At 37.6% G+C, this 22545-nt stretch overlaps 1 protein-coding gene across 1 annotated transcript in view; it reads right to left on the bottom strand.

The window, feature by feature from the left end:
• LOC149090004 (uncharacterized) overlaps positions 1–21728 on the bottom strand; it is a 91292-nt gene extending 69564 nt beyond the window's left edge. The window contains exon 1 of the mRNA XM_089231888.1: positions 19148–21728. Coding sequence (XP_089088014.1) covers positions 19205–21049 — 1845 coding nt within the window. The 5' untranslated portion in view covers positions 21050–21728 and the 3' untranslated portion in view covers positions 19148–19204. The remainder of the gene's footprint in view (positions 1–19147) is intronic.
• Between the last annotated feature and the right edge of the window lie 817 nt (positions 21729–22545).

Here is a 22545-nt window from a genome sequence, read left to right as displayed (position 1 = left end):
AGAGTGATAACATATACAGTGTAGAGAAGAATCACTGCAGAACATATAACTGTCAAACTCTATAGCTGCTGATGATTCTCCCCCTTCCTGGGTTTGTTTTGAAAGATAACACAGTTTATTGTTATTATCATTCCGCGTTGTTTGTTTGTTTGCACTATTTTTTTTACATTCGTTTCAAAACATGAGAGAGAGAAAAAAAACCCACGCCTCGCGTTGTCTCTGAAGTTTCCGATTCCTGACCGAATTACTCGAATTCTTTTGGAAAGCATGATTATTCCAGAATACCAAATTAGTTTTCACGTATTGCAAGTTATTGATTACGTAACAAAGGAAAATTACATTCATTTTTATTCATCTAGGGCAGAGGTTTTTCAAAATGAGTTGTTGTGAATGCTTTGATGTTCCGCGAAAGTCACTTCGGTGTGCCTTATAATGAAAAGTATCCCGTGATGCACCGATGATGAGCGTAACATTAAGTTCAGATGTGCCATAAGAGAAAAAATAAGTTTAAGCTGCAAATCTAGTTCTGAATCTCTGCTCCGTGAGAGTCTATATGTTACGGTAAATGATTTATCAATTAAGTGACTATGCATAATTACCGACCAATTCGGTAAGTTTGATAAATTTGACATCGTTTGAAGAGGGTTAAAGTCGAAGCGGTCAATTTTTTAGCAATTCTGATTTAAGTCCAGAAATGCAATCTCGACGTGCTAAACTGTTGAATGAAAAAACGATCAAAATCTCAATACTTCCCACTTTGATTGTGAAATTATAACATTTTTAACATGGGACTCTATGACAATAATTCTAGTAAAACCTTCTTTTTCTCAAAATGAGAATTATTGGCTTACACCGCTATGACTTTAACCCTCTCATTTATCACTTTTACTGGAAATTATGTATACCGTAATCCCCAGCTCTTGTGTTGGTAAATATAATAAATCCTCAATGAATTGCTTGGATTTACAGGACATTATGCTCAACTTTAGTCTAGGTCCTAGACTAAAGTTGAGCAATCGAATTCATCATCCTAGAGTCTAGGAGGATGAATTCGATCAATAATATTGATTATGTCTGCACATACTGATACATGTAAAAAACTCATATTACAAGACCACTAATAATTTTTAGGTTTTCATACTTTTAACACTTATTTCATTGTATTTTATTTTATGGCAAAATACTTGCATCGAGAGAAACTCTCTCTCTGATGGATGGTTTAATTTAAGTTATACTCCCACATGATTCTCCACATATTTATAAAACTTACCAACTTTATTTGGGAATTAGAAGGGAAAAAGAGATAAATGCTGTGAAAAATTTACAAAAATTACCGAAATGATTTGTGATTATGCATAATAACCGTCGATTACAAATCAATATCGATTTATCACAAGTACCGTAAGAACACAAAATATCAAGAGTCACGTTTGATCCAAGCATGAAAAGCTGAGAACTCTACATCCGAATAGTGGATGGACTTGAATGGATAGCAAACGCCTCAGACTAAGAAAAACTGAAAAAATCAAGAGGAAACATACGTCCAGTAGTGGATTGGAAATGGTTAATAATGACGATGAATTTAAATCTGACAAAAAAAATTATTCTTGCGTAGATTTATTCAAAAAACGTTAATTAACTTAAATATATTTAAAGAGAATTAAAATGAAAAGAATAATTAGCAATTGAGTCTATTAAATTTCGATTACAAAAGAAAAATAATGGGGAAACTAACATTTTTTTTGTTTCTTTCGAAGAGTTTTCAAGGGATTAAAAATTCACAATCAATTTTTTCCCCTTTAAATATTGCGTTAGACCTGATGAAAGTCAAGGTATAATCCTTAATTATAATTAATAACGTGTAATTAATCCTCTTTTTGTGTCAGGAAGTTAAGAGGAAAATTTTGAATAACGTTTTCTACAAGAGATAGTTTTGTTTCCCGGAGTTAATTTAAGGTTATCAAAACTTTCCCAAGATGGGTTAATAACAAGGAGAGACATTGTGTGAGACGACAGCTGCAAACAAAACATGATTATACACAGTATTACAAAATTTTAAAATTTCTCATATTCTAGAAAATAGAATAATTGTACTCTCGTTGAATATAAGCGATCACCATTAATTTATTTATAACTATCTTGCCCGGGTTTTCTCTATATAATGGGAACATTGAAGAAGTTGCAAATCATTGTAAAGGTGTAAGCATGTCTGAAACGCATTGTTTGGGAACCACGGTAAATTAAGGTAAATATTCCGAAAGTGATTGTTGAGGCCGAGAAACGATTATTGTCCGACAGCTCTTATTTCGGGAATTCGCCCAGCCCTGACGAACTTTTGAAGTAGCCTATCGTTCAAGTCGGGTCCTGTTTGTTATACATGGTAAAATTTGGCGACGATCGGTATGAAATTGTAGATTTGTATAGAGAACATACACACACGCACAGAGACAGGCAGAAAATCAATTTTATATGTATACTAACTATAATACCCGGCGCTGCCCGGGTTTTCTTCAATGAGGTTTTTTGATCACGTGATATCTCCCTCTTTCTTTAAGGGACATGCAGACCGTGTCCACGTTAACCGATATGGCGGCTTCCTGAGCGACTCATGAAAGAAACAAATTTAGATTTAAAGAAACGTAGAAATGTATATATTTTTTTATTTTCTTAATGGGCGCTAGGTATTTCGATTCTCCCCCCCCCCCCCCCTGGACTTCAAGTTATCGATCTGCCTATTTCTGCTTCAAAAAATGTTTAGTTAAAGATGTGGAATTTTTTCGATGTACTTTTTACGGGCCCATAACTAATTTTAAAATATCCTAACCCACATCAATTTATGCACTTGAATATCAAAAGACAATACGGGGACATTCATTTTCATGCTTGAGGAGATATAAATAAAAAGCTGAAATCAATGTTATTGCATGAATATCCAACTCAAAAATAGAGATCCGGCTAATTACTTCATATTTAATTTTCTGGGCTTCGTATCTGTAAGGGCAGTATTCACCGACATGGTTTAAACTGTAGTCACAATTTCAGGATAAGAGATCAACATAGATTGGTTAAAAACCTGAATTTAACCAATCCGTGTCGATCTCTTATCAAAAAACTGTGACTATAGTTTAAACCATGTCGGTGAATACCGCCCTAAGCGAACTCGATACTTCAAAAATCGAAATTCAATACGATTTTTAAAATTATTGATGTGGCGGAAAACCCCACTAAATTTCCGCATTTGTACAGTAAAATCGGCAATTTTAACACTGATTTATATGGGGATCATACTTTGCTTTACCCCCAAAGTGATGCTGATGATGATGATTCTGGCGTCTATTCAAATAGCCTCCTTACTGGGAAGATTGAAAAAATGGCAAACCATTTGTGCCAAGTAATGCTAGTCGCGCCTTATTATCTAAATCATTTCAAAGCATTTTCAAAGTACTTATGCCAGACGTAAGTCTGGAAAAAGTAGGAAGGGAATTGTTATTTACAAAACACAATCACTGCGCTGAATTGTCGCCACACTGAATTGTCTGCGCTGAATCGTCGGTGCTGAATTGTCGCAGATTCCCTGTAGAGTAATCCAGCCGAGGAAAATGATGCTAGCAGGTATCTGGCCGGGAGTCGGATGATCCAACTTATTTATAAAGTTTTTGTACACTATAAATTATCTCAAATATCAATTTATTGAGTAGAAAGGGTCTTGCTTTTCTGGATGTTATAGGCTCTAGTGGACACGGGGGACACAAGAAAAGAATGTGGTCAAAACCAGCCACGTCCAAGTAGAAGGTGAAGAAACACTGGTGCTGCCTATCATCTGTCCCAGACCCTGTTAGGTACAGTACACAGAAGTTTCACGAAGATCGGTCAAAAATTGAAATTGAGAACCGAGACAGTAGATTATGTTTTGTACAAAACTAGTTTTTCGTTCTTTTTCAGTTCTCTTGTTTCCCTACAGAGCAGTTTGGAAATCACTATATTAAGTCCTGCTATTCTGTCATATTGATGGGAACAGGGCCTAACTTTGAATTTAGGGGGAGGCATGGGGAAAAGAAGCATAGAGGTCCCCCACAGTCAGATTTGCTTTTGGGGGTCCCGAAATTATGGAACCCAGGGCAAATGCCCTACTTGTTCTACCGGAAATCAAGCACAGGCTGGGAATAACGATTCCTCTCACGATATTCGAGAGCGGGAAATCCCTCGAGTATAGCAGTTGAATTTAGACGACAGAAGAAAACAGCATCGCAAACAATATATATGTCTTGTACATACAGTTGTTGAAGGCTCCATTCTCAAATATTTGATCGGAGGGAGACTTAACGTTCGTCTCTGTGTACTGTAAAAATTTTGATCGCCCCGCCAATTAAAGTCTTCTTTTCCCATCGATAGGGGGTAGGGGGATTTCCATATCAACATCATCGTGTGGTTTGACTTGTGTGTTTGCTTAGCAAATAAACTAGGGAAAATGTAGCGTAGTGAGAGAAACACTACTGAATCCACACTATTCAATGTTAGGGTAAAGCTATGGTAAATCGGGATTTAATTGGCATTCTCTTCTTGGCTCACATCTGGCGATAGCAATATATTTACAGCCTTATTTCATTTTTAATAAAAACAATCATTTTAAATTACTACAAAAACATATATACATACTTATTTCAATATAAATAAGAATTCACTGTTATTATTTTCCCTAAATAAATTCATTTAGGGAATAAATAAATAAATAAATTCAATAAATTAATTTCATTTGCCCTTTTCTTTGAGATCTAGAAACTATACGTCACTATGTATGTATAGTATACTATACATACGTGAATATCCGGAAATTCCTGAAATTTAGTGAATCTCATCACTGGCTATGCAGCTGTTTCTCTGGGTATGAAATTGGCACTTTTAGTCTTGCGCGTGATAATTTTTAGCCGCAGCGTCAGTTAAATTCAACGACTTATCAGTATCTCCCGTAAGTGATGAAAATAGTACACATATTTTGTCATAAATGAAATCGAATGAAAATAAATGTTGTGAAGATAAAAACCTATAAATTATTATCAACATTTTGTAATGTTAGCTTTCTTTTCACGTTTATTTACATTTTTATACATAATCAGCATTATCAATCGAATCCCCCTCATCCTAGACTGAAGTTCGAGCGATATGTCCGGTAAATTTAAGTAATTCATTGACGATTTGTCAAATTTACCAATACGAGTTAGGGATTATGCATAATCATTCGTAAAACATCAATTCGCAGAATTTATCATACTTATCAAAATTGTCAGTGATTATGCATAATTATCGGATTTTTTTTATCACATTTACCGTCACATATACAGTGGATCCCGCTTATAACGTTTTCCAAAAAACCATCACAAAAAACGTTGTAAGCGGGGAATCTTGATGAGAATTAATAAAGTTGGGACCACGGAAATATGTCTTATTAGGCGGCAAAACGTTCTAATTGCGAACGTTATAAACGGGAATGATTATATCTTTCACGAACAAACAAACCATTGTTGTTTTTCGCTGCTTGTTTCTGTTTACTGAAATCTAAGTTTGATGTCGATCTCAAACGGCTGGATAAAGGTATTCATGCGTCAGTTCGAAGCTGCTGTGCTAACCACTCAGCTTTGATTTGGCATCGTCAAGCAATATCTCGGCTCATGCGCGCATTTAAAAAAAAAAAGGCAGAAAAAATAAATTGCATTCTATGCATTTTACAAAAATAGATTATAATATTACTAATTGAATTTAAATCTTGTCAGCGAAGTCAGTTCTTTAAGACGGCGGGAAAAGATATTTAATCTCTTGGTGTTCTTCTTTTGATCCCGGACATAAAATGGTGCTCGTGACACTTTAAGGTTAAGACAAACAGTATAGGTTAAATTTATCAGGTGGAACAGCTTATACACGTATTTATATAATTATTATAGTTAAAGTATAATACAACGCTTATAAACGCAATTATGAATTAGTTCTTGTCTCTGCTTTATTGATATTTACCTCATTTGACAAGAATTTTTTTTCGTTAATTTATCCCAGAAATATATATATATTTTTAATTTATTGGATGATATTGAAAAATACAATTAAATTACTGAGTAGAGGAGACCGGGGATGGTTGCAATGCTTTTTACATTCCAATTAATTTCGGGTATGAAATTTAAATCAATTCAAATGTTTGTTTGATATATTTATATCAAGTTTGAACAATTAGCGTGTATTAGAGCTTTTTGCTGATACAAAAGAAAATCACTTTTTCGATGAAATATAAATTTTTGAAAATTTCTTGTCGAGTTTGACAACCAACTCCCCATATACGAAGCAAGTTGTCACACCCCATGGGGGTACGTTGTCTCACAACATTAGTTAGGTATAAATCATGGAAAATAGAACTAAATAAGCTTTATAAAACTGATCATGTATCTCTTGTTTAAGTTTATTTTATTGTCAATCTGCCCATCAAAATGAAAAAAGAGTTGATATAATTGATTACTTAAGTTCACATAGTTTTTTGAACGTGTATCCCACTTCTCCTGCTTATTACACTCGAAAATTATGAATGTTGCTAACGTAATTAAACTTCAACTTGCTTGAATTTCACATATGATGGCTTTTGAACTGTAATATTGTGATAAGCGTTGCCACTCGTACACAGTGACATGTGTATGGAGGGGGGGGGGGTTACAGAGGGTCCCGTACCGCACAGACTGAAATAACAGCTTCCAAATTATTCAATATTTTTACTAACACACATACGCAACATTTTGAATAAATAAATTCAGGGAGTTCCAAAAAAACTTGGGGTCCCAGTGCCCCCGACTGGCTTTAAGAATCAACGCTGAGGGCATACATCAGATTATTCTCTTAAATTGTAATCTCTCAGACATATTGAAATAAAGTTGATGAATTCACCATAATAAACTACTACATTAATTCATTATACATATATATTGGAAAAAACAACAACAAAAAACAACCAAGTGAAGGCAAACTAACGCACTGTAAATACAAATACAAATACAACGCCACAACAGGCAAAATGCCCAACGAGGTGGCTGATAAAAAGATGCCCATAAAAATATGGATGTCATATGTTTCAAAAATACAGCAACCCCATTAAAAATGCAATTAACACAAATTATAAACAATATATACACATGATAAAATATCATACAATGCCCATAAAGAATACTTATGGTTGTCTTATTCTAAGAATGGATAGCTTCTCGATTTACCCCAACATGTTTATCGTATTTCTTTTTAAACGTGTCAATTGTGTTACAATTTACTACCTCCGGGGGTAAGCTATTCCATTTATTAACAACCCTATTAGAGAAAAATTCCCTGCGACACCATAACCTTGCATTGTCCCTCACCAATCGATACTGGTGTCCCCTTGTAAAAGCAGTTGATTGGCGGTGTACTAAAAGTTCATGGTCCATCCTATCCATCCCATTGAAAATTTTGAACACTTCGATCATATCTCCTCGACACCTGCGTTCATCCAATGTAAACATATTCAAAAAATGAAGTCTCTCTTCATAACTCAAGCCCTGTGTGCCAATAAGGACACGCGTAGCTCTTCTCTGCACCCCTTCAATCAAGTCTATGTCCCTCTGTAGGTATGGTCTCCAAAACCTTACAGCATACTCCAGTCCAGGACGAACTAAACCTCGAAAAAGCGGAAGAATGACTTTAGGAGAACGCGAAGAGACCTTTTTGAAAATGAGACCAAGCATTCTATTCGATTTTTTGACAACCGCTGAACAATGTTCAGAAAACTTAAGTCGCTCGTCAATGAGAATTCCCAAATCGGTGACTCTAGTTGCATCCGGGATAGTGACACCATTCAACTCGTAAGATAACCATGGGTTGTTGTAATTCCAGTTGTTGTCACAAGAAACAACTAACCCTGTTTCGTCTGGAACAACTAGTCCCAGATTCACATGGCTAAAAAACCTAATCCACCAACAATATTTTTTGTCAACAAGGAAGTTTGCAATTATGCAAAATAATAGCTGATACATTATAATAGATGTACTTGATAAAATCGATTATGAAATAAAACAATTAAAATGATTTAATGAAATAAATGAAATAAAACAAAAACTGAGACAATGAAAAATTACTAATACAGTTAAAATTCAGAAAAACCTTTATAAAAATTTACTAAATCAGTATCCAAAGCGGACGAATGCCAGGAAGGAGAATCCCCTTAACAAGATGAACAAACTGCACCATTATGGGCAGTGGACACCATCTATGCCTGGCATCTTCAACACGTTGCTCGCGAGCACCACGGTGCTCCCTGAAATACCCAGAATGCTCGATGCTCGTGTCCAATTTCGTGCTCGCGAGCACTTGTTCAACGTTCCAATTAAAACACCTTGTAAAAATTGAATTCAAGGATGGAAATCATCCTGATTTCACGCATTCATATGTTAAACTTGCCGTAAGGGTGATCTTTTTTTGATGACGGGTACAGACAGTGCTCGCGACTGGAAAAAGGTTGAAGACCTCTGATCTATGCTCTGAGAAACAATGTGTGTGATAACCTACCCGTGTGACAACAAAAAAAGTCCCTGGTCTCCCCTCTCTATGTTTTCTTAAAATTCTTATTTCAGGATTGGATGAAATCTGTAAAATCAAATTTCACATTTTGAAGTCTGAAAAAGTTTCCCTTATGGAGAAAATGCAAAGATGCATTTGCAATGTAAACGGAACTATATACGGAAGTAATCCAGAAACAAACTTCGAAAAGAATTGGAAATGGGGGGAATATATATCTCTCTGTGTATATAAAAAAAGATTCAAACTGCCAGAATGAACGGAAAAAAATCCAAATCTGACTTTCAAATCGTGAAAAAATCGCATGATCTTATGTTAATTCCTTTGGGAAGAAGAAGAGATAAACCGAAAGTACAAAAGTCAATAAGTAGACAGAAGAGGATTCCAGCTGTCGGATCCAACACTTCTTGACTACTCAGTCACAAAACCTGTACACATTCAGTACCCCCCAAAATGACTCAACATCAAGTGCAAAACTTACCACATATCGTGTCAGTCAGAAGTGTATTAAAAGACGAGTTAATTCCCTCTCTTTTTTGTTCAAAATGAGGGTCAGTTGAGAGCCGGGCTTGGGAATTTTGCGACCCCCTGTGCGATTTTTCCTTCTACTCTACAATAAGACTATAGGCCTGTACATGGGTTTTCACAAGAGCTGACAGTGCTCAGATGTTCATAATCTTTATATATCTACCGTATTATTGTTTTTTTTTTTTTTTTTTTGCACAATAAATTCAGTGAAATATCAATGTAAGCTTGAAGTCCTGGGGAGAGGGGGATGGAGGTTCTGTGCGATTTTGTTCAGGGTCGCCCTTACCAGACGCGTGAGTCCAAATCGTCGTAATGATTTCGGGGCCCGTTTAGCTCCGATTTTGTGTATTTTGTGGGGGAGAGAGGAATCTTTCTCTCTCTCTCTGTCGGCCTAGAGAAATTCAGACATTACAGGACATACAGGACAGAATATACAAGATTCTGAAAATCCCCCCCCCCCCCCCCAAAAAAGGGCTAAAACATTAAAAGTAGATAGAAAAAGTTATTGAAAATTTTGAATTGATAAACGAAATAATTTGAAAAATAATGAAAATGAGTACTTGGAGAGAAAAAAAAACACGAGAAACGTGAAAAATATTTAAAATTGATGAATTAAAAATACGAAAAGTAATTGTAAGAGCAGACTGTAGCGCCAATGAAAATTCGGGATTACTGAAAGAAATAATCCGAGAATTATTGGAAATTTAGATTATTGATAAAAAATTCGGAATCAACGATGAATAACAAAATTAATGGACGAATGTAATTCTAATTTTTATGAAAATTCACAATTTATGAGAGGAATAATTTCAGAATTAAATGAAAGCCTTATCAATTATTTTTCCCCTCCGACTTATTCGGCGCTCTTGGTCCCATTGGCCGCAGTTACAATCAAAAATGCATTTAGTCACCTTGGCAAGTATTTTGTACCCACTCTTCCATGATTTTTATGAACAAAGTGTGAATTTGGCGTCATTCAAAGTAAAATTCACCGTCATGTATTTTAATCTAATAATTTATGGCCAAATATTTTGCGGCCCGTGCGGACTGCACCCTCAAAACCTACTTGGCCTCTGAAAGCATGAATTTTTATTTTACAACTCAAAATTTGCCATGCATAACCATATTTTTACTATGGTGATGTATCATGTTATAATTGAAAATTTGCCTCCAGTTTTAATATGGACAGTGCAACCCAGTGTATACGACTTCCATGCGGCCGAGTCGAAACGTCATATAAATGTGAAGTCGCTGAACTGAAACATGTTTTTAAAAATTGCAACACCCCCTTCCCCCAAACAGACATAAAAAGCCAATTCCGTATAAAAAAATTTTTCAATCATACAAGAAGGAGAGAGAAACCTTATCACTAGAGAAACCCTAACGTTAGTGGTTAGGGAACTAGCTTCTCACTGTGCAGGTCTGAGTTCGAATCCCGGTTCGGGCATGGATGTTTACTAACACTAACAAATTCCCTGGACAGATCATGCTGATCCCTTAGGAATACGTGAGGATCACGTTATTATTATTATAAAAACGAACTAAAAATTGAATTTTAAAATCGCATTTCAAATCGCTTAGACGCTTACAGAAATAAAATTAGCAAAATAGCACCTTTGCTTACACAGTCGAACTTGATTAATTCGAAGTCGCTGGGAAAAACTTCGAATTATTCAAAATTCATATTATCGCGTTAATCTATCCTGGATCCGTAAAATGACTACAAATTACAACTGAATCATCATCATTCACATAAGATAACAATTATCAGTTATTACGTAACTGTTTCCCAAATTTAAATAATTTATGGTCATAGTGCTATATAATTTATCTTAGTGCTACATTATTCCTCTTTTCCTAAAATCAGCATCACTACAGAATTTCTTGACCATGCTAAAAGCTTTATTTACGGAAACAGCTCATGATCATCCGTTACGAAACTATTTTCTAAATTTTTGCTTATCATTCTTACGCTATTAAGGAAATATAGTTTCATTAACGTATGTATGTACAGTGAAACCTCGATATAACGAAACACTGCGGACAATGAAAAATATGGCTGTGGAAGGATTATCGTTATATCGGGAGGAAAAATTTTAGCATTATAATATTGGCATTTCCAAACAAAACTTGAAAATTATCGTTGTAGAGAGATTTAGCGTTATATCGAGTATCGTTGTAGTGAGGTTTCAGTTGTATTACACAATATTTTTTTCCGATACTTCCCATATTCTTAATGACGACAAAAAGATTCAGCTTTTGAATGGTACACCTTGGTCCATAAGTTGAACAACGTAATCGGTGTCAAATGTATCATTCAGTATACGTTCTCGATGCACTCCATCTGAACAATGTAAAAGGGTCATTAAATCATTAAAGAAAAAGTAGAGAAAAACAGAATTTTCAAAATTGTATTTGTCTTTAAAGGTTTGTTATTTAACAACTTGATCGAGAAAAGCTGTCTGGCTTTTTTGTAGAATTTTCCCAAACTAAATTTGCTGATACAAAAATCATGATTTTTTTTCCCGTCCAACTTCGAATTATCCAAAAAATTCGAATTAAACAAAATATTTTACCATAAAATTAGATAGAAAAGTCGCGGGGAGTTCGTAAAAGTTTGAATTATCCAAAGCGACTTAACCACGTTGAAATTAGCCAAGTTCTACTTGCTGTTGAGACGTCCCTGCCCGTACCCTTCAATTACTTGCAGTTACTCACATCATTTCAGTTTCAACAAATGAGCATTCCAGGAAAAAAAGAAAAAAAAAATTGTTAGTGACATCTGCCGTTGACATAAAACACTGAATAGATGGATATTTCAGTGAAATGCTTGTGATTTTTTTTCTATAAATTTGTATTTTAAATCATTATTTTGGTGAAATTTAGTACAGTTGAGCTCAATTATTAAGAAATTTGATGCAGTGAAAAATATCAGTTAACATAATTTTTTATTTTGCTGTGGTGGAAAATTTTTGTCACCTATAAAAAGTAACCTCAAAGGACTCTGATTATATTGCGGGGTGTATTAATGTTCTGTAAACTCTAACAACCATTTGTTACCTTCCACTCTATTTTATCTTTTTCTAATATGTTTGTCAAAAGTCACATTAAATGGTTAGATGACATTGTTAGAGTTTCCATGTATATACACATATCACCTTTCTCTGAATTGAAATAATCTGTAAAATATACTGTAAATGTATGTTGCAAAAGATTGGCAATTTTTTCAAATTGTGGGAAATCAAATCCCTTTAGTGAAATTGGATTATTTAATATTGTAGATATTGGGGGAATATTTGCAATCTTCTCGCGCTCGAGATTTATTTTTGAAAATAGAGATGTTTCAACTTCTGCGAATTGTGACAATGTAAATCAATATACTAATATTGTTTTGTGGTAGTAAGAATATTTTATGTATAAAGGGTTTTATATAATATGTAAAAAAAATTACCGATGGTTGTTTTTTAAGCAACCATTTTGATATTGACTGATCAAAAAATATCTCTACCCAAGTAGAGAAACTAAGAAGACGAGAGCTCATTGTTCGTCATCTCGCGCCAACTAGTTCAGTCGCAACTAGTAACGGCAACGTTGTTTCCTACGCGAATTAGCAATTGTATGTGTGTGTGTGCACATATTTTTCTCACTTTCTATAGCTTTTTTTTTATCCGAGAAATAAATTTCTCAATAATATCCAAATTTTTTGATTATTTTGATAAGTTGTTTCCACTTTTAAAATTCTCGGAGAAATAGTGAAATACCAGTTAATATATAAGGTTTCTTTCTTTTTTTTTCAAGACCAAACACACCCCACTTTCCATCTCAGAGAGTACCGAAGCGTTCCCGAATGAATAGTATATATAAGGTTTCTTCTGCCTGAACCATTAAAATAAGGTTACAATATTTGATTTCCTTTTACATTGTACATATTTCATGAACTGAATTATATTGTGTGGAATGTAGGAACCGCTGGGCTGGACAAATCTATTGCCCGACATGCTCGGGGCACATAAAAATTTTGACTGGGCATACATACACTTTCAGTTCAGGATCGCAAAATTTTTTGGAATGACAAGAATTCCCCCCCCCCCCCCCGTAACTTTTTTCAGCTTTTCTTTCAGTGTCATTGTATAATAATGTATTTTGTTATGAGCTAATTCCAAATTGGAAATTTTTTGTTTCATTTTCATTGGTAGACCTGTACCCCCCCCCCCCCTCTAAATGCTAATAATGTATGTGGACTTTCCTTCCCTCTGGAGATAACGCTGGAAACATTGGGAGAGAAAATTTTGAAAGGACATATAGCTGTCTTTTAAACAATTCGAAGTCGTTTCTTTGGGGCTCACCGCGTCTGCGTATTCTTAGAGGCACGTATTAAACAAATGAGTGTCCAATGTAAAGGTTATCAGCCAGCTTAATAGCTATTTTCATATATATGTCGCCAACCACTCTAAAATCTATGGCTTTTCAGTGACAATATGCAAGAACTGTTTCAGCAATGCGTTTTCACTGTCTACAAAAATAACGCAAATTTTAAGGATATAAATGACGGGTTTTTTTTGACAATTTAGAATCAAGTTAAAATGTCGAACAATTGAGGTTTTGTGTCAAATAAATAATTTTAACATTAAAATGCATTAAACAGATTGCGTCTGAAGCCACACGTCGTGTGATTGTGATTTTTTTCAAAATATCTGGGCTTGCCAATGCTAAAATAACAGGATTTTATGGAGGCGAGATATCTCGTCATCATTGCTTAAATGGTTAAGGGTTTATATTCAGCCATGGGCCAATCAGACTGAGAGCCAGGGCCATAACATAAATTTTGAGGCTTCGAATGCTGATTCTATAATATATTTATTAGAAGAAATGCAGCTCAAGCATCGCCCCGGTTTGTCGCAGGGTATATATGACCTTTTTCAGCCGCGACCTAAAATAAACAAGATCATTTTCGAAGCACATAGGACTGTTTATTTTTCGAAATTAGTGAAACCATTGACGCAATAAGTGCATTTATAACAGGACTGGTGTAGGATTTATAAGACTCGTATAGGAAGTTCTGCGAATCAAATTTAGATCGTGACCCATAGCTCAAAAATCCTTAGCTGTAAGTGAATTTGTACTACAACTCTCTCATAAGCGCCTGTAAATTACCTAAACTTTAGGTTTAGTTCGTGACCCATAGCTCAAGGATTCCTTGGCTGTTAGTAGATTGATATGGCTCATCTAGGAAGTCCCTGTGAATTAAATTTGGGTCAGGACCTATTGCTCACAGAGTTCCTTGCTGTTAGTGGATTTGTATGACCCATCTCGAAGCCCCTGTGACCCAAGTTTAGATCACTACCCATAGGTTAAGAACTCCTGGTATATACTGTTGTTATATCTTTTTCCTATCTTATGTAAAGTGAGTAACATCAGTCACCCTACCTTACAGCAACATTCGGCCATCAACATTAACTTGATATACCACACAGCCTGGATAACCTAACTATTCTAACCCATATGTTTCCAACTGGGGTTCCAAGGTACAAAGGCTTTAACAAACTTTTATTGGTTATGCAATAAAAATATCCATGTTGGAAAAATATAGATGTCTGTTTGGATTCCGTAGAGAAAACAGCCTTGTAGTTATTAAGGCTCCAACATGAACTAAAACGTCGGAAACCTTTGTACCACGGTATTTTCGAAAAATAGTTATGAATAGCAGCGACTGGAGATACAGTGGATCCGGATTGTAACGGTTTTCGAAAAACCGTCATGAGAAAATGTTGTGAGAAAAAGCTTTAAATGGGAAATCTTAATGAGAACTAGAGTTGAGATCACATAAATATGATATACTAAGCGGGAAAAAGTTTCAAATGGGAACGTTATAAGCAGGATAAGTCTGTATTGTAGTAATGTTTTAAGATTTCCAAGAACATTATACAGTATTATCGTGTCAAGACTGGAACGTAAAAATGAACTCTATGATTCTCTTGAAGGAAAAAAATTAATATAATTTTCAATGATTCTCTAAAAAATCTTTTAATCATTTCAAGGATTTCCTACAAAATTTTTCATCATTTTCATAGATCCCGGTTACATGAATAATATTTCCAACAGGTAGACCTCAGTTTCCCAAACTTTAGTGAACCCATAGGATCCTATGTTATACCCGTAGCTTCTATCGCTCCCCTGGACCATTCCGTCGCCCACCAGGGGGCGATATTGCCCACTTTGGCAAACGCTGAACTATACCATAGTTTCTCAAACTTTTTGGTTTCATCGCCTCCTTTTTCAATGTTTTTTCTTCTTCATCACCCACCCCCCAAGTCAAATTAAAATTATCCATAGGATCTTATAGGAACCTCAAAACTTGGATCCTTCATTCACCCCAAAGGGGTGATATCGCCCATTTTTGAAAACACACTCTACACTCTAGATCAGGCATCTTCAATCCGTTCCCCACGAGCATCACGGTGCTCCCTGAAGTGCCCAGAGTGCCCAATTTCATGGTCGCGAGCACTTAATCAACGTTCCAATTAAACCCCTGGGAACAATTGCATTCAAGAATTGAAATCATCGGCTTTTCATGCATTCATATGTCAAATTTTGCCGTAAGGGTGCTCTTCTTTTGATGATGGGTACAGGCAGTGCTCGCTACTGGAAAAAGTCTAAAGACCTCTGCTCTAGCTAACACAGATTTCCAACTGGTGTTATTTTTTTTTTCTTGGGGACGTTCTTCCGATGTCAAAAGCTACAAAATATCTCGTAGGACGCGTTAGGCCAGGATTACACTATAAAAATTTGATAAAAGTTTGCTTTATAAAAATTAAAAATGCAATCAATAAGCGCATCGGTTACCTTCGAGCGAATGCAACCAATTGGTGTTTTTTTTCAAAGATCTTTTATTATACTTTTAATAGTGTAATCCGGTTTTAGGGAAATATCTGTGGTTGTTTAGATTCTATATAACAGTTTCGCAACCATCAAGGGTTACATGTATATCCATGGCATAGAAATTTTGATCCCGAAAGTTGAAAATCTCTGATTCAAAAGGACCCTATATACGGCTCAAATGCGGATCCAGTACATCCAATGACGACGTATTGGATGGGATACCTAATGAAAAAGAAATCATCACACATCTGGCGGCGATACGTGATTTGTGAAACCATTATTTTCCTACAGCAAGACTATGGGGGTGAGTCTCCCTACCTCCCACTTCGGATCCAATCCTGATGTGACCAAAGGACACATGTGGTCATTCCGAACAATTCTTTGGAGGTCCGAATTTTCCTTTTGCTCCCACGAACTTATCAGTGAAACCGGATTCTATTTCAAGACAATGATAAGGATTCTGAACTGTCCCTTGAATATACACCACACACACACGATATCGTTTTAACTTATTTTCTGCCGATTTCCCATGGATTTTTGAGTGTGACCTGATGCTTGAAAGAAAACGGTCACTGCATAATCCGTAGGGTGGAGACCCTTTGCATTCCCCCCCCCCCCCTTGCTGCAGTGTCCCCCCTCTCTCTTGGTTTTTTTTTGTTTTCCTTGCTATTTGCGGAACATATCAACTGCTTGGAATAATATAACAAGATGGGCGATGGCTTTGTAAAGCTTGGCAAAAAAAAGATAGAGAAGTGGTTATTCTCGTAGAGATCTCCGTGGGAAACAGGATGAAGAGATGTTGAGTTGGTCAACTTCAAGAATTGACCTGACCTGTCACGGGCTAACTGAAGGGGAAGGGGTTGACTGTCACTCAAACAAGCTGACAGTGTGTCAACGTTTATGGGTTTATCTTCCGACTTGCTGGATTCTTTTATTTGAAGGGAGGGAAAAGCTGTTCCAAGCTAAAAAGTCAATTATTCTTGAATCGTTTCTTGAATACATACCAGTTAAAGCTATTGTTTCTACGCTGTGATTCTGATATTCCATGGTAAGGCAACAATTATAGATTTAGACGCACAATTTATTGTGCCTTGAACTGATACCTATCGTTTTAGGGAAATTCTGATGAGTTTATTATCTTCTTTGAATGAACGTTTAAACAGCATCACAGGTCTCTGGGGGGAATGAGCCTCTTGGGGTTCCACTTTCACGAGGCTAACACACCTAAACAACGTGCCTTAGAAACCTTGCTCATCTCCTTGAAGACATTAAATCAGGGGCTCTTAATCAGGAGTTCACGGAACTCTTGGAAGTCCTAGGAAAGGCTTTCGGAGTTTCGCGATGGATTTTAAGAGACTTCCAGTGGCTCATTTATTCCAAATCTTGTTTTCCGTTCCAATTCTCATAATTGATGGAAACCTGGGTGAATCTGATTCTTCAGGTGTTTGAGTTTGAATGAGAAAAGGTGTTCAAGGTGTTTCAGCTGGATTGAGAAAAGAATTTTAATTCTTATCTACAGCTGAACTCCCCGATGTAACGATCCCCGATTTAACGAATTTTTTTAGAAGTTTCTGTGCATATACTGTATTTGTACTTATTTCAACCTCGATATAACGATTTTCCTCAGTTCCACGAAGAAAAATACTAGTTTTATCCGATTGCTTAAGCTTGACTGTTTTTCTGCACTGAATATTATTATTTTATCCATGCTGTCCCCTCCCTTTACATTTTTTCATTTCATTGCAACAAGGAGTTCGTAGACCTCATCTCGCTGGTATAAAGAATCCGTAAAACACACAAGGTTAAGAACACCTATACTAAATGAGGTTCTAACCCTTTCTCACTCACAGGAAAGTAGCAGTCTGAACATTCATCTACTTATTCTCGAAAATCACCGAAAATCGCTTCATCATGGGACTCTTACGCAACTTGTACCCCCAGGAAGTAGCCTATACGGGTGGCCTGTCGTAGAGTTCATAGACTATTTGAAAAATCTGGCTCATTGCAAGAAGACCTGTAATATTACCGAGCACTTTCTAATCGGTCTCATATTTTTTAGTCTCATTTCAATGAGTCAGTACACCTTTGAAGTCAATGAGAAATTTTGTAATTGTTTTCTTAAACACCCGATTTCTTCCTACGGGATTTTTCGATTGCCCTACGCCTGCCTGACACAAGCTTTAAGATGGACGTATCTCCATTCATGATCCCTAGGAACAAATCTCATTGAATTTTTCTGTTCATTTTATTTATTTATTTTTTAATTTTCATCGTGTATAAGCCTACTAAATTTGAATTTTCACCATATGCATTGCATATATTTCCATAATGCACCTTAATATACGCATTATCCACAAAAACTTTTAGGACCATCCAGTGATTCCATTCAAAAGTATTCCGTGGTATCTAAGGAGGGTGTATGAGAATACAATTATATCGGCTGGAGTGGAAAGAATATGCTTCCCAAACAGTGCATCACAGCACTTGAGAACCCCCCCCCCCCAAAGTGGCTCGAGGAAATTCTCATCATATTTCCAAGGGTGCCAGAAACAAAAAAAACAAAAAATCAAAAAGAAAGCTGGACGATACAGAAAATATTAAAAATTTTCATTTATTAATTTAAAACATAGAATCGTAATCTATTTATCCATATTGTCAATTATTTGTCACACACTCACACCATTGATTACTTATTATAAATAGACTATTTTAATATTTTACTAGACAATATTTTTCCAAGGGGCCTTCTACAAAACATTTTGGTGATGAAAAAAATCAGAAATAATGAGATAATATGACCCTCGTGCTGGAGCCCCAGGGCCACAACTAGGATTTATTCCGTCGACAGGAGCAAATATCAATTTTGGTGCACCTCCTCTTCGCAGTTTTGAACGAGCAAAAGCAAACTTTGTGCGCTTCCTTGTGGAGCGTCCGGAGCACCAGATTTCCACCTTCCCCCTAGTTGGGGCCCTGTGGAGCCCTCGCATGTTTCTCTGTCTAGGAATTGAATATTATTCAAAAACTATTTTTCGCAGTTTTTTGTTTTTCAATAATTCTGATCATTCTATTTAGGCCATTTGAATCATTTATGGAGATAAGATAAATTGCTCATACTGTGATTAATTTAGGATATATTACGATATGATGCTAGAATAAATTGTCTTACCTCATCTTCCTTTGATCCATGGATTTTCTTCGAACTTTACAGCAGTATCGTTTTCCCTCAAAACCTGGAGTAGTCGTAGCCGTAAACGGCGGGAACAGCTCTCTGGCTGTAGGCTGCGGTGGATGCGACTCCCAAGTTCATTTGACAGCTAGAGTTCGTGACATTGCCGTGTGAAGGTGCCGCTGCCACCAGCCTCTGCGAATCAAACATGTCTCTCACTGAGAAATTAGCGGTACTTTCAGCGTACAGAGAGCAGTCGGTAGCATTTTGTAAAGGGTAGTTCCAAGCACCGCTGCTGCTCACACCTTGGTTGGCACTGACACTGTTCCGACTCACGGGGTAGGGCGGCGTGTCTCCGGAAAGACTCAAGATCCCGGAATTGCCATGGTGTCCCTGAAGATACGCACTACTATCCACTCCGGTTATTGTCATATCCGGAGCCGAAGCACTGTTCGCACTGCTCCCTCGCCCCAGTGAATTCCTGGACGAACTGTTCCGGCTGTTGCAGTCCCTATCGCCATTGTAACTGCATCCAGGCGACGAGGCGCAGTTGTAGTTGACCACCGAACTCGGTGACGCTGGACATGGAGGTACGCAGAGCCCCGTCGAATGATACCCAGAGGTCCTGCAATTGTAGGACATGGACAATCCGTTGCTGCAGGGTCTAATGTTGGACATGAGGTTCCTGTTTGGATCGGTATTTGGCGAATGCGTCCGTGGGTCCCTGACTAAAAGATCGACCGAGAAGTTAGATATAGCCGAACAATCCAGCATCGAAGCCGGTGGGTCGACGTTGATGTAGGACGACGTGCTGTTCGATTGATTGACGGGTCCATCTATGGACTTGGACGTCATCCTGTCGAACTTGCAATCGCCGCTGATGACCTGCCGCTGCATGCAAGATCCTCCGAACATACCGGGGTGGTTATGTTGAAGCCGGTGGTGAATTTGGTCCATTTCTTCGTCGGCGTCTATGGGTTCGGTTTTCGGTCTTATGCCGGTACATGACAAATGTCTCAAGTCGGAACTTGCTATAGCTATCCTCCCAGGAGAGGCCGAAGAACAGGAGCGTCGATGCTGCTGCTGCTGCTGGTCGCCGACACTACTGCTGCTGCCGCTACTGCAGCACTCCATGTTGTTGTTGTTGTTAGGCGCAACGTTTGTTTTCATTGCGGGATTACCAGAACCGCCGCCATGTTTCGCATCAACGGTTTCCTCCGCGGTTAGAACTTCTCTCTTCCGAGGAGGAGGCAAGAGATCCAACGAAGCGGATGATGATGCTGTCGTTGTTGTTGCTGCTTGATGGTGGTGGTGTTGAGCTTGTTTTTTCAGCAGAGTCTCCTCTTTTTCTCGGAGGGCATCCTTCTTTTTGAATCTACGCCTCCGCCTCAGATAACTCCCGTTGTCGAACATATTCACGCTGTCTGGATCCAATGTCCAATAGCTCCCTTTCCCCGGTTTCTTGTCGTCTCTCGGCACCTTCACGAAACAATCATTCAGACTCAGATTGTGCCGGATTGAATTCTGCCAACCTTGCTTGTTCTCGCGGTAGAAAGGGAATCGGTCCATGATAAACTGATAGATACCGTTCAGCGTGATTTTCTTTTCCGGAGAGTTCTGTATCGCCATCGTTATCAGGGCGATGTACGAATAAGGCGGCTTGACCATGTCCTTAGACGGCTGCACGGCCGACTGCATGCCACTCGGGGACGGGTAGGCCGTCGCATAAGGCCTCACGACACTCGCATACCGGTCGACGGAACTCACCCCGGTCTGTTGCTGTCCCACGTACGCCGCTGCCGCCGACATAATATTATTGTTTCCGGCAGCCACGTTCATGCCCATGCTCGGGTAACTCTCGTACCTGTAGTAACCGTGATGCTCTCCGTACAGTGGATGCATTTTTTTTTTTTTGCTTCTATTTCGTTTTACTCGGGAAAGCAAAAAATTAAAAAAAAATTATTTCTTCAGTCCGGAAGGGAGCTGCCGTGATATTTCTCACGTATATCCGAAAAACGAGGAGAAACTCTCTTTCCTACGTTGTTGTAGTCGAGCTGTTCCGACTTGGCACATAACCAACTTCCACGTTATTCCGTGATACTTCTCCTTTCGGTTTTTACACACTGGGCAGCAGCATTCGGAATAAGAACAACAACAACAACAAGAAATAAACGAAGATGAGCAGGAGGAATATATCAGCGATTCCCATCAAACGATGCATCGGACGGAAAACAGCAATGAAAAAGCAAAATCCGAGCATCTTTTCACGTATACGTGTAACATCATCGTCATCGGCGATTTTCTGCTGAGCAATTAAAAAACCATCTTCAAAATAAAGATCTGCTCACTGATGTGTGCTCGAACAATTTTTTTTCCTCTCCTTCTTTCTCGTCTAATTTAAAATATAAATATTTCGAAATCCCGCGGGAAAAATATTTTTTTTTGTTGTTGCTGTATAGCAACCAAACACTATAAAAAAAACAAAAACAAAAACCACGTCGGGAAGTTAAAACAAAAATTGCGTCGGTGACCGCGTTGCCGCTCGATCAACGCGGGGCTCCGGCCCCGAAGAAAATCTCTTCTGTGTAGAAATTGTTGGCAGCGCTCATTTTCGCAGCGAACCCCTCCTTTCGCTCAGCTGCTCGACCAATCAGCACATTTTCGCCTGGTGGGGTGGAGTTCGGCTCCCAAAACGTGCATCTTCCTGTCGCACGCGCGTCTCTACCACCTCTCTTTGTACGCGTATGTGTGTGTGTGTGTGTATGGATATTGTACATTGATGCGGAAAACAAGTGCAAATGGGCTGTGGGTTCCGAACCCGTTGTTCGAGGGGCATGTCACGGAAATATGTCATTCCAACCTCCTCTATATCTCTCCTTCGTTCTCTCTCTCTGTGATACCATTTTTTTATTTTCTCTCTCTCTCTCTCCTCCTACTGAATTCGTCCATCGCAATTCCACCCTGTGAAGTTTGGTCTTTTTTACCGCTGATGAGATGGTTATTACCTGGGCTGTGAAGAGAAGTTTTTTTTTAGATCTGTAATTTGTTGTATTGTTCGTTTCATAATCAATGACTACTTGAAATCAAAGTGGTTTACCCTTAAATGCGCTATTTTTATGTTTTATTTTCGAGGTGATGATTTTTTTCACAGTTAATGACACTTATGGGAAAATAAAGCCGGGAAAATCATTAAAAGAAAAAAAAAATCTATTCAGAATTGTACTGATTATACAGGACCTTATTGAAGTCGTGCAGAGCAGTGGCCGTAAAGGGGCCGTAAGCAGGATCGACCGTTACAAGGGGCACAAAACGATTGGGGGAGGTGCAAAAATTATCTTCCCTAGAAATTTTGAGTTACTACCCTTCGAAAAGCATTTGAATTAACAGAAATTGGTAAA

This window comes from Pholcus phalangioides, unplaced genomic scaffold, assembly GCF_987345545.1.
Source record: "Pholcus phalangioides strain wild (caught in Gottingen) unplaced genomic scaffold, Ppha-v1.0 ptg000001l_1, whole genome shotgun sequence".
Lineage (NCBI taxonomy): Eukaryota > Metazoa > Arthropoda > Arachnida > Araneae > Pholcidae > Pholcus > Pholcus phalangioides.
This window is presented reverse-complemented; position numbering and strand designations above follow the sequence as displayed.